The sequence below is a fragment of the Xyrauchen texanus genome, chromosome 3, assembly GCF_025860055.1.
Source record: "Xyrauchen texanus isolate HMW12.3.18 chromosome 3, RBS_HiC_50CHRs, whole genome shotgun sequence".
In the NCBI taxonomy this organism is placed as follows: Eukaryota; Metazoa; Chordata; class Actinopteri; order Cypriniformes; family Catostomidae; genus Xyrauchen; species Xyrauchen texanus.
In genome coordinates, this window is record NC_068278.1 from 19,946,941 (window position 1) to 19,962,418 (window position 15,478).

General features: G+C 42.3%; 1 protein-coding gene across 3 annotated transcripts in view; it reads left to right on the forward strand.

Annotated features, from left to right (window-relative positions):
- The first annotated feature begins 267 nt into the window (after nt 1–267).
- homer1b (homer scaffold protein 1b) overlaps nt 268–15,478 on the forward strand; it is a 42,980-nt gene continuing 27,769 nt past the window's right edge. Inside the window, exons 1-2 of one of the 3 annotated variants that reach the window (XM_052104265.1) lie at nt 268–584; nt 7,070–7,226. In XM_052104265.1, coding sequence (XP_051960225.1) covers nt 580–584; nt 7,070–7,226 — 162 coding nt within the window. In that variant the 5' untranslated portion in view covers nt 268–579. Of the gene's footprint in view, nt 585–2,048; nt 2,159–6,848; nt 7,227–15,478 lie in introns of those variants that run through there. The other 2 variants (XM_052104273.1, XM_052104256.1) reach the window with 2 other exon arrangements.

The following is a 15,478-nucleotide window of genomic DNA, read 5'->3' on the forward strand; positions in this document are numbered from 1 at the left end:
CATTATTTTTTTGACATTATAGGGGAAGCTGAGCTTCCCTTGCAGTCTTAAAGAAATCCCCACTGATTCAAAGATATGCGTATCTGTGAACTATGATGGTGATTTAAAATTATATTATAAAAAGCGTGCAAGAGTATTTTAATGAGGAAAAATCGTACCAGGTGGCGTTATTATCCAGGGATACTGTGTAGTAGAGCGTTATTATGACCATCGACTGACATATTCATCTTTAGAGTGTACACGCCCACTGAGAGAGAGGGGGCTCTTCATTCACCTCGACGTTACCCTTACCTCGATTTCTTCTAGAAATATCATATATAACCACAGAGATGCGAGGTGCACCTGTCGTTTGCCAAACCAACTGAAATTGGGCTGTGGTAGTAGTGGGCAATTCGCCGTGGGATTCATCCAGCGCATCTGACAGCCTACATAGCGTGTAATGAGAGACGCAGAATGCCGCTGCTCACAGTGTGACGGACTGATGGGGATTGAACGCACAGACCGCATCTAAACAGCGCTGGAAGAAGAAACTCGGCGATTAAGAAATCTCATCTAGTCTCAGGAGGGAAAAACAACGACATGGGGTAAGTTGCTTGTAGTAGCAAAACGTAAGAATTTGCTGCAAAGAGCATGGTCGTTTTATTCCCAGTTTTATGAAGACAGGGTGTTATTGCTTGACGGTATATGGAAGCCGTTAGTGTCCTTTACAGTGTGCATATTAGAAAAAAAAATACTCTTGTTACAATGGTTAAATGTTTAATAGAAATATAAGTATGTGCAGTGTGTAATAGACTTAAATATGTAGTGAGAAACACACACATATATAACATGTTTCGTGAAATCGCAGAAGTGAAATGTTTCAAAATGCGTCCACAATTGGTGAACATGAACACTTTTTAAATTAATATGTCATACAGTAGGGGTAACCAGTCTTGTCCACTGGCTGAAGTTCATTCTGAGGCAATCTACTGGTCCGCTTTGTTTGATGTAGTTATAGACAAGATGATAAAAACCATACACTTTGTCACTGAGAATTTTACATTACCTTGTAATTTCATATATTGATGTGCTGCAGTGCCAAGGGCCTTTAATTTAGTCATGCTTATGTAATCTACATTTCAGCAGTACTCCACTGCATGTGCACATCCTGATCAATACAATTGTGTGATTTTCCTGAAATATGCATATAAAAGTGACAGTATGTAACAGTAAAAGTGACACAAATGTTAGTATACAAACTATTCAATGGGTAGCCCAAATATGTATAGATATTCATAAATAGATTTTTCCACATGCAGGGTAGTCTGTGATCACTCTTTTGGTAATCTTTTCAGATTATTTGTCAAGTAATTAAATCAGTATTGCTATTCTTGTGGTTTCAGCATAATAAATAGAATAAATAAAAGTTGCTTCTTCGTTCTTAATTAATTCCCCCCTTCTAAATTAATAATCTGGATTGAGAGACGCAACGGCCATTCATGGACTATATTCCTCAAGAGAAAAACGTCCTCAATTCCTACTAAATTTAGTTGCGTGCAATTCGATTTATAACATGCTACAACGTGTTGAATTGGTAGTCATTATTGAACAGCCATTGCAACTGTACTAATTCAATAGTGGGGCTAATAGTCCCATGGCAGGTGCAGTTGGGGCTTTTTACAGGTTCTGCCCCTACTGAATGCATTGAGAATTTAAAGTAATGTAGAGATGCAAATGTACAATATGCTCCATATCTCCATTTGCAGCTGAACAAAGGAACCTTCCTAACTCCTGTACTTTAACCTCTACGAGCACCAGGAGTGATTCAGGGGATAAATATTGTACAAGGATCTGTGATCCATTTACCTTACAACAGTTGTTCAAATTAAACATTTGAATGCTGGGAATTGAATCCAGTCAAAAGCGACCATTCTACCAGGTTATGTAACAGATAGAATTGCTCATTATCCGTATACTATATACCATATGGAGTAGAAGCCTTATTCTTGATACTTTAGTATTTGATACTTTATTTTTATTTATTTATTGTAATTTTCTTTTATTTGGTTCGAAAGCTTTTGCCAAGAAAGCAGATGTTAATGTACGGAATGCATGGAGGAGAAAGATGTGGATTAAAATGTAGACATCAAACCTGATGGTGGTGGGTTGTTGAAGCAAGGTGGGTGGTGTGAAATCCTCTCCCTTATAGTGTTTTTATAGGGTAGGCTTTATTTATGTATTTGACAATATATCACTTGTTCTATTATGTTAAATTTATCATAAGAATGTAAGCAGAAATAATGCAAGAAAGTAATGTATCCTATATTAACATGTACAGCTGTAAACTTTAACATCGAATACACTCTGTACAGTCTCATCTTTGGGATATTATGGTGTTCTTTGGAATTTTTGATCAGTCATGTTCATATTGAGGAAGCAAATGCATGATAATTGCTTGTATCAACATTTTCAAGCATTTAACCTGTTCTGTGGTGTTGTTTTTTAAAATATTTTAGAATGAGATCTAGTTTTTTCTTTCTAAATTCAGGCTGTTCCTCATTTAACCTTGAAAAGATATTGTTTGAAAAAATCTTTGAAAACAACATCAGATCATGTAGTTGTACTGCACATACTGTTATGTATGTGCTAAGATAATGTAAAGTACTTGAATATTTTGTATTCGAACCTAATTTTGTCACATCTTCTGAGCTAACTCCTGAACCTGCCATACAGTATGGTGTGAAAGATCTTACACTGGTTAAATACACTCACTGAGCACTTTATTAGGTACACTATGGTCATAATATAGTGCCAGACGTTGTCTTCTACTATTGTAGCCCATCTGCCTCAAGATTCGAATATGTTGTGCATTCTGAGATGATATTCTGCTCACTACAATTATACAGAGTGGTTATCTGAGTTACCGTAGATTTCTATGAGCTCGAAACAGTCTGGCCATTCTCCGTTGACCTCTCTTATCAACAAGGCATTTCCATCTGCAGAACTGACACTCACTGGATGTTTTTTGTTTTTGGCACCATTCTGAGTAAACTCTAGAGACTGTTATGTGTGAAAATCCCAGTAGATCAGCAGCTACAGAAATACTCAAACCAGCCCGTCTCGCACCAACAATCATGTCACAGTCAAAATCACTGAGATCACATTTATTCCCCATACTGATGGTTAATGTGAAAATTTTCTGAAGTTCTTGCGTTATTTTATGCATTGCACTGCTGCCACATAATTGGCTGTTTAGGTAGTCACATGAATAAGTATGTGTACAGGTGTTCCTAATAGAGTGCTCAGTGAGTGTAAATACGAAGCATTTTTTTCTACATTGTAATTATGACATTTTCATTCATAAAAATGTGCATAAGCATATATCTTTTAAAAACAGAAATAAAATATCGAGAATGTAAAAGTTCACCATTTTCAAGTCAGCTACTCTTAGTGGCAATATTGTTTGTCTTGTATCACTGGCTCCAATCTCTTTACTGTTTCATTCTTTCCATAAGAACAGTGTTAATTCATTTCTTGTACGGATTATAATTCCAATATACTCAGTTCATGACATATTAAAACAGATTTAAAACGGTGTGTGACATTACTGTAAAAGGTTAGGTAACTTAAAATGTGCTCTAAAATAAATATTAGCTGGTTTAATTTAAGTAAACATATTATTTAATATGACCGAATCAACCTGACTTCATTAGGTTACACCAACAAAAGTCATTTTTAAGGGTCAGGTCAGGTAGAAATTGCTCCTTAAGGTAACAACTGCACATTTTCACTTGTACAGTGCTATAACAATGACCTCATGGATATGAAGAAGCATGTCATGTAATCCAACCATTTCTGGTGACTGCTGCTGAATTTTAAATTAATTTAAATTCAAATTATGCAATGAGCCTTTATTGCTCTTCAGAGATCTTCTACCTCCCTGGTGCAGCGTAAGCACTTCTCTATCTGCCGAGCAACATACTTCGCATCTCTCTATATTTTACTCCAAGTAAGCTGCTCCTTTTCCTTCTCTCTTGTTCTGCTTTCACATTTCTACACATCAGCCCAATAGAAGCTGATTAGAATCATGCTAATGCAATTGAATATGGTGATTAGTTGTCCTTGGAATAGGAACAACAAACTGTCTCTATATGTAGTTGGAATACTGGCCCGTACCCCCATTATTGTGTCTCCTTCTGATCCTATGATTTGATAAGCAGGGTGGCATATTAGAGTATATTAGGATTGAGTGTGATTCTTTCTGGGATTTGAGGGGTGTTGTCTGTGGAATTGGGTCAGAGGACTGTAGGGTTTGTAAATGGTATGGAAACCTCCATCTGCTGATGGATACAGTGGTGGTAACAGATGGTCTTTTACATTGATTTTAAACCCAGTGTCTTATAGAATAGTCAGTGTTGAGATTTTGAAATTAAAATGCTGGTCTGAGATCTCTGCAAAAAGTTTCTCTTTGGAGTTACCTGCAACTTGAAGATGAGATAGATTTTCTTTTCCCAGTATTCCTCCTCCCTATTGAAGAAAATCGCTTAAACCAGCCAAATCTAGTTTGCTGGTCTTAGCTGGTCTCCCAGCTTAGTCAGGCTGGTTCTGGGTACTTGTCAACTGTTAAAACAGGAAGACCAGCTATAAGTAATTAATCCAGCTGAGCACCAGTTTGGCCAAGCTGGGAGACCAGCTAGACTTTACAAAACTAGCTAAATCCAGCAAACAAGCTTTTGCTCATTTAAACCTCTTTTTTAGTAGGGCTTGTCTAATCTGGTAGATGTACCTAGGGGAGAAGTGGGGTTGCCAACTGTCCCGCATTAGCTGGAGCGTCCCGTATTTTGGCCGAAATGAAGACGTGAAGTGCTCAAAATGCACAAGCATCCCATATATGTGATGAAAAGTTGACAGCCCTGGGTTTTTACAATTCAATGTAATTTGTTAGATTCCCCTTTGAACAGCTAAGGTTGACAATATTTTCATATTTTTTTACCAGTTCAGTTTTTGTGAATGCTAATCGCTGGTGACCTAGCATGAATGCGTCACTTAAAATATGGGTTGTTGTGAGAACTAATAAAGAAAAAAAGTCATTCAGAAATAGATAAAGTCCACTTTGCGAATCATCTCACCTGACTGGAATTCTGTTTTAGTAGAGGGTTGCTGATTATTCCATCCCGCTTGTGGTCCATGTGCCTGTGTGTTTATTGTTGCTAAAGGTAGCAATAATGTGCACATGAGATGAGACTGACCTTAACAGTAATATGTTTCTATGCATGGCTTCCTGTATGTTTGAAATTTTAAACTTTTTGCGACCCTGTATCCTTCTGCGTGGACTGTGTGTTTTGTCTTCGCCATACACTATGCATAATTGAATTTCATTTAAACTGACTGATCTCAGTTCAGGACACTCTGGGCTGTCAGTAAAGGGTTAAACTTTTGATGCACCAAGTCATTTGTCAAAACAACATGGAGCCGATCTCAGCGGAGTTTGTCTTTGGGAGAAAAGTCAACAAAACTACATCTGGTAAGAAACCTCATTAAGTTTTTACATTGAAACCTGTTTGAGTCAAAAGAGTAGAGTCTCTAGTTTCATCTGATATGCCATTTTGAAAACGTTAGCAATTTATTGTGAAATGGCATTAAACACAATGACCACTGACTAGGACAAAGGGCTATTTTCCCTAAAGAATTCCTATATTTACTGTGCATTATCACATTGAGAATCAATGGGTGCATACAAAAGTTGACAAATGTTACCTTCAGAGGCTTTATATGGAGTTATATGAATATATGGTGCATTTTGAACTGTTCTGAGGCCAGTGCAGACAGACAGCACACTGGAGGTCAAGTCATTCACTAAATAGGGAGCAAGGGTGCATCCTTTAGCTTTCCTATGCAGCCATGTGCATTCACTCCTAAAGTCTGACCAAAGTCCAGTTTCAGGCTGCAGATGATGTTTGGGCCACTCAACATGGTTGGCAGACATGGGACAATGGCAATCAGTACATAGATTCAGAATTTATAATGCATCATTTTATTTTAACCTGGTTGAGTGTGATTATGCTGACCATTAATTTTAATCAGAATTAATTATGCTGATTTCTGATTGGTAAAATGATTCAGCACGGGCTATCACTGGTTTGTTTAACAGTGCAAAGAGAGAACATTGAGATATTGATGCCAAAGAAGGAAAAAACAATTGTAATATAAAAGTAAAATCAAGTCTAATTTTAGTTGTTCTTTGTTTTTTTATTGTTCCAAATTGCAGAAAATCAGCTGTGATGTCTGTAACCTCCCAAAAACATGAAAAACCAACACTCTTAGAAACATAATAAACAATTTGATAAAAACAATCTAAATTTCTATTTTTAACTATTTGTGTGTATATATATATATATATATATATATATATATATATATATATATATATATATATATATATATATATATTGCGTGTTAATTTGGGGCTACTAGTTACAAATCAAAAAGGGGTAGGTTAAAAGGATTGTTGTTGGATTTTGCAATTAACTATGTTGTCATCAAAACCATTAAATAGGCCCAGCATTGTATTCCATGGACAGCATTAGCTAGATAAAAGTTGGGATGCTTAGGAAATACCACATCTGCTCTTGGACTAATAGAAGTTTATTTACCATTTTATGTCCTTACTATTTTTTGGATTATCAAATTAAACCAGTCTGGGAAAAGAGTAAGCCCTAGTATGCTATTCGCTTGGCCCAACATGTGTACAGACGTAGTTGCAACTGCAAAGATCAGGTCCAGAGGGGTGGGACTGCACAGATAACCATGTCCCTGACTATATTTAGGGACCATCTCACACGACCCTAGCTAAACAGCTGGCATTTCCATATCAGCGGAGTGTGTTGAATGGTTGCATTGCACTCTGGAAGCAAGGCACCAATGTGTCTGATTGGGTAGAGCAGGCGCAACTGGTTGTGGTTAGAAGCAAGATGGAGAATAGGGAAATGGTGATCCGTCTGCCTGGTCGTTCCAGTGCACCTGACGGCACTGGAGAGACCACAGTGCTCAGGCACAAAGAGGTTCACCAATTTTTCTTCCTACCTTTCAGGGAGCAGCCCATCTACAGCACCCGGGCACACGTCTTCCAGATAGACCCTAGCACTAAGAAGAACTGGATGCCCACCAGCAAGCATGCGGTTACTGTATCTTACTTCTACGACAGTACCAGAAATGTGTACAGGATCATTAGCCTGGATGGATCAAAGGTAATGTGGTCTATTTTATTTTATAGTGGAGATTAAAGGATTGTCTTTGGTCCAGGAAAAGCACCTTGTGATAATCACGAATAATGCTTTTACAATTTTGAAAATATTTTGTGTTTGATGCATTTGGTTAAACTTTAGCTTCAGCCTCTGCTTTTCTACACTTTATGATTTTTCCTTCATGTTGAGTCAGCAGGACCCATTTGTGCTTAAGAGGTTTGTAAGAGCACAGAACTGACCCGGTAACAGAGTCTATATGCTAGAGATTGCTATAAAAAATATTCCTTTGGATAGAAGTGGATTAGTTCACTCTCCCTGTGGAGAGCAGCATGCACTTGAATTGGTCACTGCTATGCAACCTTACACAGTGAATGCAATGGCCCGATATTCCATGAAATATCATTAAAGACAGTAGTAGCAACTCTACATCTCCTGGAATAGGTCCACCCATCTTGTCATCGGCTACTTACTCTCAGGCTTTTATAGTTCAACAATGTATTGTGAAATAGATTGTGTAATTGACCACAAAAGAAAGGTCCGTCTAATATACTCTTACAAATATGTATAAATCAGTCATATGGTTTTGCCCAAATGACAAAACCTTGAGGCTAGTGGAGCCAGTTGGCCATTATTTAGCCAATTAGCCATGACAAACATTGCTCTTGCTGGAGTGCACATGCTACAAAATATTGCCTTTAAAAACTAGGTTCTTATAATGTGTTTCATGTCCAGTTAAAACCCAGTTCCACCTTTTCCACTTGTTTAGCAAAGGGCGCGCAGCACATTTAAAATAGCTCCCACATCATGTATGAATGTGCTTGTGCGTCGGGATTCATAACCCTCCCCATAGCTTTTGGTTTCAGAGACAGAAATAACACGTGGACCAGTGCACTTTACACTGAGACTATTGACACCTACACAAGCGCATGTTGTTTGTTCAGTTGCTGATCCTGTCTGATCCATGTTTAGTGTAGATCCTAACACAAAATTTTTCATGAACATATAGTGTTTCAATAGTGGTTTAAACTCTACACTGGTGGTCTTTGCTCCAATTAGGAATCTAACAACATTAACAAAAAGTACCATTGTGATATCATGTACTGTAAATTGGTCATGTACCATGGCGTTCTTTAAAGGACATTAAAGTACAATGTAAATATCATGGTACATGAATATGGTAATCATTCAGTACCATCAAAGGAATTAAGCTTAAAAGGTGGTGGTATTACAACGTTATTCATACTGAAATATTTAGATTTACTGTTGCATGCAGCAGTTTGTATTTAATTGCTTCTGTTCCTCATGAGACTGGGCCAGGGAATGAGGTCAGTCTGCTTGATGTAATTAGAGTCTGATCTTAAGTCCAGTATGAGCTCTGCAGGGAACTTTTAGTAATAGTTTACAGTGGCCTGAAGGATTTAATAGGATGCTACCTTGATCGAATAGCTCATGTAAAGCCTGACATGATATCAGTAACATCCTACATCTTTTTTTTATTTTTACCATTTTGCAACTTAATTGATAGGAACAATAAAGTTAAACTTTAAAGTAAAGACACAACTAACTTAACTACAGTAATCAGAAGCCTGACATTTAAAGGCCAACGCAATGAGTACAAATTTTGTCATAACCGTGTGACCAAAATCGTATCTATTTGACTATGATCTGACCTGTTACAGATGGGTTTGGCTCAACTATTCGTTAAAAATGCAGCAAGTACATAATCCACACTTAAAGCAATCTTTCTCTATTTCAGTGTAGTTACTGTGTTTTACCTTTATAGGGCAAAATAGCTCAGCTGTTTTTAAAATAATGTAGCTTTTAAAAAAAAAAAACAAGCTAGTTTTTCCAGCAAACAATTTCCAAACTAGCAATAATCAAACTTACTCTCCTAAGATGCCCTCAGTCTGATACAGTATATGTAGCGAATCAGCTAGTTTGAACGGTTCTTGAAACTGAACAGGTTATACAATTATTCACTGATTCATTCACTAAATCCCTGGGTGGCATTTTATGTATTCTTTTTGTTTTTAAATATTGTATGAAATACCCCTGTTCATCACAGCTCAATGCTTTTGACTAAATTAGTGTGTAAATGTAAATTAGGCTGTTTAAGGTATTGCCCCCTTAATGGCTTGCTGTAGTTACCTACTTTTTGTTGGTAACTTGTAATATAGCTAACTAGTTTTAAAAAGGGTAGCATAATTATGGTTTAATTACTTTGTGCATTGTAGCTTTGGAAGCTACATGCTACAGGAGAGAGTTTACAGTAAAGTAATACAGAGAAAAAGATGGGCAAATAACACAAGTTGGACTCAAACATGAAAGTGCGACACAATGCAACATGGTGGAGACATTTGCTAACCGCTAGGCTGTAGCTTCAACACCTCACCCCCTTTCAACCATCGACAAATTGCAAATGTGGTGTGAATCAGAATTTTCTCAACACTGGAGTTGTTAGCCTGTCCACCCACTGTACAGCTTTCAGCATTTCTCAAGTAATTACAAGCCTGGAGTGAGTGATTATACACAGCAGTCTGCAAGGTCTCTGATTAGAGCTCTCACAGAGCCAATCCATCTGCATCTGAAAATAAAGACAAATACCTTCAACATACTTAGCATTGCAGTAGCTTAGCACCACTTGCACGAGAGCATGAAACGCTAAAACGTTTTTCTGAGCTAGTCATTCGCACTTGCTGATCACTTCTTTAGGTTTGCCCCAAATCATTTTTAAAGCACAGCATAAACATTAGTCCCGCTGATGCAGATTAGCACACACTAGCATGGATTTGTTTTCAATATGTTAGTATTCTGAACACAAAATCTTTTCATTTTCTAAAGAAAATTGTGAGTGGTTTGTCCATGTAAAACTTGCCACCATGATGTTAGGGTGTGAAGGGTGGTTGTCAGGGTGTTGCTATGTAGATGCTAAGGTGTTCTGAGTGTTTTTAATGTGCTAGGATGATCTAGGTTGTTGCTAGGGCACTGCTACATGGTTACTAGGGGGGCTACTTATAAGTCAACATTGCCCACCACCGAGTCTCTGTGATATTCTGGTCCCTAGATATGGCTTGAGTTCCCCCTTTAATGTAGGCTAAGTCTATTGGATTTTATCGATTTCATCTTCTACCAAAATGAATTTGTAACTCCAAGAAAAGTAATAGCACGTCTTTCTTTAAGAAGCTACACGAATAAAGGTATAAAGGAGTTAGGCTTATGTGCTGAAGTTTAATACTTAGGGCTACCCCAAGTATGAGGAATAGTCATAGTGACGCCTTGGTAAGAAGCTAACTACAGCTTGAGGTATTTTACTATACTTGAATTCTAGACACTGTTTTACAGTTTTTCTTATCATATTTTTTTACTTAAATCTGCTTAAATCTTAATTTCACCTATATGTACTTTGAAGGATCTACGTGGATACAGGGATCTGCATAGAGCACAACAGTGGCTGCCCACTTTTTCACTGGCCTTGGTTCCAGAAATATCAACTTTTTTCCAATAAAGGGTTCTAGGCCTTGAGCTAAACTAATCAGCTCTGAGATGAATCACAACATAAAAAGTATTCTCAGAACTAAAAGACTTATTTTACTTTTAATATTTATACTTATAAAAGAGGGAATGAACTACATATCCCATAAAGCATTACAATTGATGTAATGGAATCAGCCACGATACATTATGAAGCTCTTTTTTATAGACTGTAAAAATCTGATATTTAAGAAGTTAAATTAAAATATGTACAAAATGCTCTTGTTTGTGAAAACACAGCACTGCAAAGCTTATTGAGAGTGTAGGGAGACTGATTCAGTTACGTCTTTTGCAATGCGTTATAGAAGCACTCAGCCACTATTGAGCTGTGATTCCCATTTCCATGGTAAAAAGGACTTCTCTGATAGGTGGATCTCTCTTTAGGACTGTGGGTAGTGCAGGAGTCACCATTTTTTTTTTAAACATGGAATTTAAATCACACTCACTTATGACTTCTACTGAAGCATATATCATCACTTAACAACAATGTTATTGCAAAAAATAAAAAATGTTTTTTACTTCTGGAACCCTACTGTACTGTTGTGCTCTATAGGGTAACATTTTAACAGCTGTCGGAATGTTAAATACTGGGACTGTCTGAGTGTGATCACTCTTACATCACAGTATGGTGAGGGGGAGGATAGTATAGAGAGGACAGAACTCACCCGAACCACTCTGAGGAAAGGATTGTATAACATGTGTAACACACGCAGGAAGCTGACAATAGTAGCCCACTGTCAATTTTCTCCCTTAAAATTACACGTTTGTATGTGGCCAATTGGCCTTGTCTGGAAGTGTGTGGGTGTATGAGAGTGCTGTAGGCGTTTTTTTTTCACACAGCCTTTGTTGATCACTACACTTTAGTGCATCCATCTATTCCATGTTTCCCTTTCCCCAGAATGATTGTACACTGCAAAAAAAATAAAATAAAAAAATGGCTGTTAGCTATATTTACTATATTCTATTACTGTCATTTTTGGGTGAAATATTTATTTAATATTTTAAGCAATTTTGTTTCTCATGTAAATATATCTTAGATGTTTGGATATTTTTACAGTAAAATTAGGAAAAGATACTTATTAAGAATATTATATTTTGTAGTGTAGATGACAACGATTCCCCTTCTGTCGCTCTCTCCACGGTGTGTCAGAGAAGCGACACTAGGGGTCTCTCTTGAGTGCCGATATTCACCTCTGAACTATGAAAAAAGGCCAATGAAAGTTGGCAACCAGTATTTGCATGTCCCGCCCCCGGACATATGGGTATTTAAGCGGCGCAAATACGGGAGTTCATTCAGAAAATTTCTTCGGAGCTGATGGTCGTGTTTGCAGACTGCTGCGTTTTACACAGTTCCTGCTATCCTCTGCTGCATGCTGTTGGATTCTACGGCGCACAACAGCGGCTTTCTCCTGTTTGCATGGCTGTGCACTTCCTGACCCTGAGCGCATCGACAGTTGCAGATAAGAAAGATCTCTCACGAGTTCTTTCATTCATAAAAGAGTGATTTTATTTAAAAGAGTAATTTCCTCTAAAAGAGCAAAAACACAGCGGCGTTGAACGTCCTTTTAAGGACGCGTCTTTATAAAGATGACTTTCCGCCCCTGTGTTGTTCCTGGATGCGGTAGAGTACTCTCCGCTTCCGACGGCCACAGATGTTGTCTCGTGTGTCTGGGCAGCGATCACACTGAGGCTGCGTTTGTGGATGGTTCATGTTCTCATTGCGAGAACATGACCATGACAACGTTGCGGTCGCGGCTTGCTTACAACCGTAAGCAGGCCACTCCAGCCGCCCCCCGCGTCGCTCCTTCTTCCCACGGGATTGAGGACGATGCGGCTGGCGATGGAGGCGATTCGGGGATGGCAGCGGGTGCAGCTCCGCCGGGTACGCCCCCTCGGACCACCCGCGCCCCGGCACGCTCGTTGACTCCCGTCCCCGCTCGAGGTGGCGGCGACTGGCCTCACAGCCAGTCTGCCTACCCTCTTGCGATGGAAGCAGATGAGTTCGCCGCGACATCGGAGGGCGTGGGCTCTGATGCCTTCGGGCTTGCACGCCCAGGAGGAGGCCGACGCACAGATGTCCGATATGCTTTCCCGGGCAGCCAACAGCGTGGGTCTGGATTGGAACCCTCCATCCTCCCCACAGCCATCACGGCTGGACGATTGGTTCTTGGGCGTTGGGCGCCGCTCACAGCCTCGCACCCCCCCGGTTCCTTTCTTCCCAGAGGTGCATGATGAGCTGACGTCTTTGTGGAGAGCACCCCTCTCCACTCGTCGCACCGCCACCTGCTCATCCGCCCTCGCCACCCTCGACGGCGGAGCGCGCCACGGGTACATGGAGATCCCCCAGGTGGATAGAGCTGTTGCGCTCCACTTATGTCCCGGAAGCACTACCACCTGGCGGGGCCGCCCTGTACTTCCTTCCCGGTCCTGTAGAGCAACATCCTCGCTCACCGCGAAGGCCTACAGCGCTACCGGACGCGCCGCTTCCGCCCTGCATGCCATGGCTCTCCTGCAGGTCCACCAAGCCAAGGCACTTCGCAACATGCACGGGGGTGGCCCTGATCCCGACACGCTGCAGGAACTGTGCTCAGCGACCGACCTCGCCCTGAGAGCGACGAAGGTCACAGCGCAGGCACTCGGGCAGGCGATGGCCACTCTGGTGGTCCAGGAACGTCAGCAATGGCTGGACTAGGTTGAGATGCGTGAAGCTGACAAGACTCGCTTCCTCAACGCCCCTGTCTCCCAGTTCGGCCTCTTCGGCGACACCATTGAGGACTTTTCCCAGCAGTTCTCCCTGGTGAAGAAGCAGACAGAGGCCATTTCGCACATCATGCAGTGCCGCAAGCTTGCCGCCACGGCCCAGGCCCCACCTGCTCGCCGAGTACGTCCTCCCGCGGCCAGAAGACCTTCTGCTCTGCCCCAACCTGGGCCCAGCTCTCAGCCCCGGCGTCGAGCAAACCGCAGGAAGCGTACGCCCCCTGCCTCACGGACCCCTTAGAGGACCCGGAAGGCTCCCAAGCGTCCCTGAGACAGCGGACCCAGAGGACAAGAAGTTAGCTCCGGAGGTGGTAAGACCACTCCGTCCCCCGGTGGAGGGCCGGGAGGAGAATCTTTTGTTTTTTCATTTGCCGCACCCCCTGACGGGGGCTGCGGTACCCAAATTCTCAATAAAAGAGCTATTTCCTTTACCTCTGGGTCACATGGCCCGCAAATGCCGTTCTCACGGCACTGTGCTTTCAGGCCTCAACAGTCTCGGTGCCCAGGATGCGGTGCTCCCGCCCTCAGCCCCACGACTGTTCCCCGGCCGGTCGGTTCAGACGAGTCCAGAGGACGCCAGCATCAGACCTCCTCCTCAGTCACGAACCCGCCCCCTGCCGGGTGCGCGGAACAAGGTAAGTGCTTTGAGTTTATTCTCAGCACCAGAGCCTCGGGACGCCACAGCGCCTCCCAACGCCGTGTTACCTGTTCCGCACCGCTGCGAAGCCCCGCCGGGTACGTCCAAAATACTCGTCCCCTTGGTGCCCCTAGCATGGAGCTTAGAGGCATGGCTTTCACTGCCCAGCTCGTCACGGTGGCTGCACCGGACCATCCGACTCGGTTACGCAATTCAGTTTGCCAGGTCTCCGCCCCCCTTCGTGGGCGTTCGTTCCTCTGCAGTGCACGGCAAACATGCCCACTCCCTGCGCGAGGAAATCGCCTCCCTTCTAATCAAGGATGCGATAGAGCCTGTCCCTCCGACCGAAACGAAGAAGGGTTTATACAGCCCTTACTTCGTTGTACCCAAGAAAGGCGGCGGCATATGACCGATCTTGGACCTGCGAGTTTTCAATCGGACCTTGTCCAAACTCCCGTTCAAAATGCTTACCCAGAAACAAATTTTATCTGGCGTCCGGCATCTAGATTGGTTCGCAGCGGTAGACCTGAAGGACGCGTACTTCCACGTCTCAATTCGCCCTCGACATCGACCCTTTCTACGGTTCGCGTTCGACGGCCAGGCGTATCAGTACAAGGTCCTCCCCTTCAATCTGTCTCTGTCCCCTCGCGTCTTCACGAAGGTCGCAGAGGCGGCTCTTGCCCCGCTACGAGGTGCGGGCATACGCATACTCAAATACCTCGACGATTGGCTCATTTTGGCCTCCTCGCAGGAATTACTATGCGCACACAGAGACCAGGTGCTCGAGCACCTCGGCCGTTTAGGGTTTCAGGTCAACTGGGAAAAGAGCAAGCTCACCCCGGTCCAGAGCATCTCTTTTCTCGGTTTGGAGTTAGACTCAGTCTCAATGACAGCACGTCTCTCCAACGAGCGTGCTCAGTCAGTGCTGGAATGCCTCGCTCCTTTCGAACCAGGCACCGTGGTCCCCTTGAAACGTTTCCAACGGCTCCTGGGGCATATGGCATCCTCCGCGGCGGCCGCGCCACTGGGGTTGATGCATATGAGACCACTTCAGCATTGGCTCCAGACTCGAGTCCCGAGACGAGCATGGCGCCACGGCACGCACGGCGTGGAAGTTACCCCTGCCTGCCGCCAAACCTTCAAACCCTGGACAGACCTCTGCTTTCTACGGGCAGGAGTACCCTTGCAGCAGGTGTCCCATCGCATTCTGGTTACAACCGACGCTTCCAAATTGGGTTGGGGCGCCGTGTGCAACGGGCGCGCAGCCGCAGGCCGGTGGAACCGAGGCCCGCTGTGCTGGCACATCAACTGCCTAGAGCTGCTGGCCGTT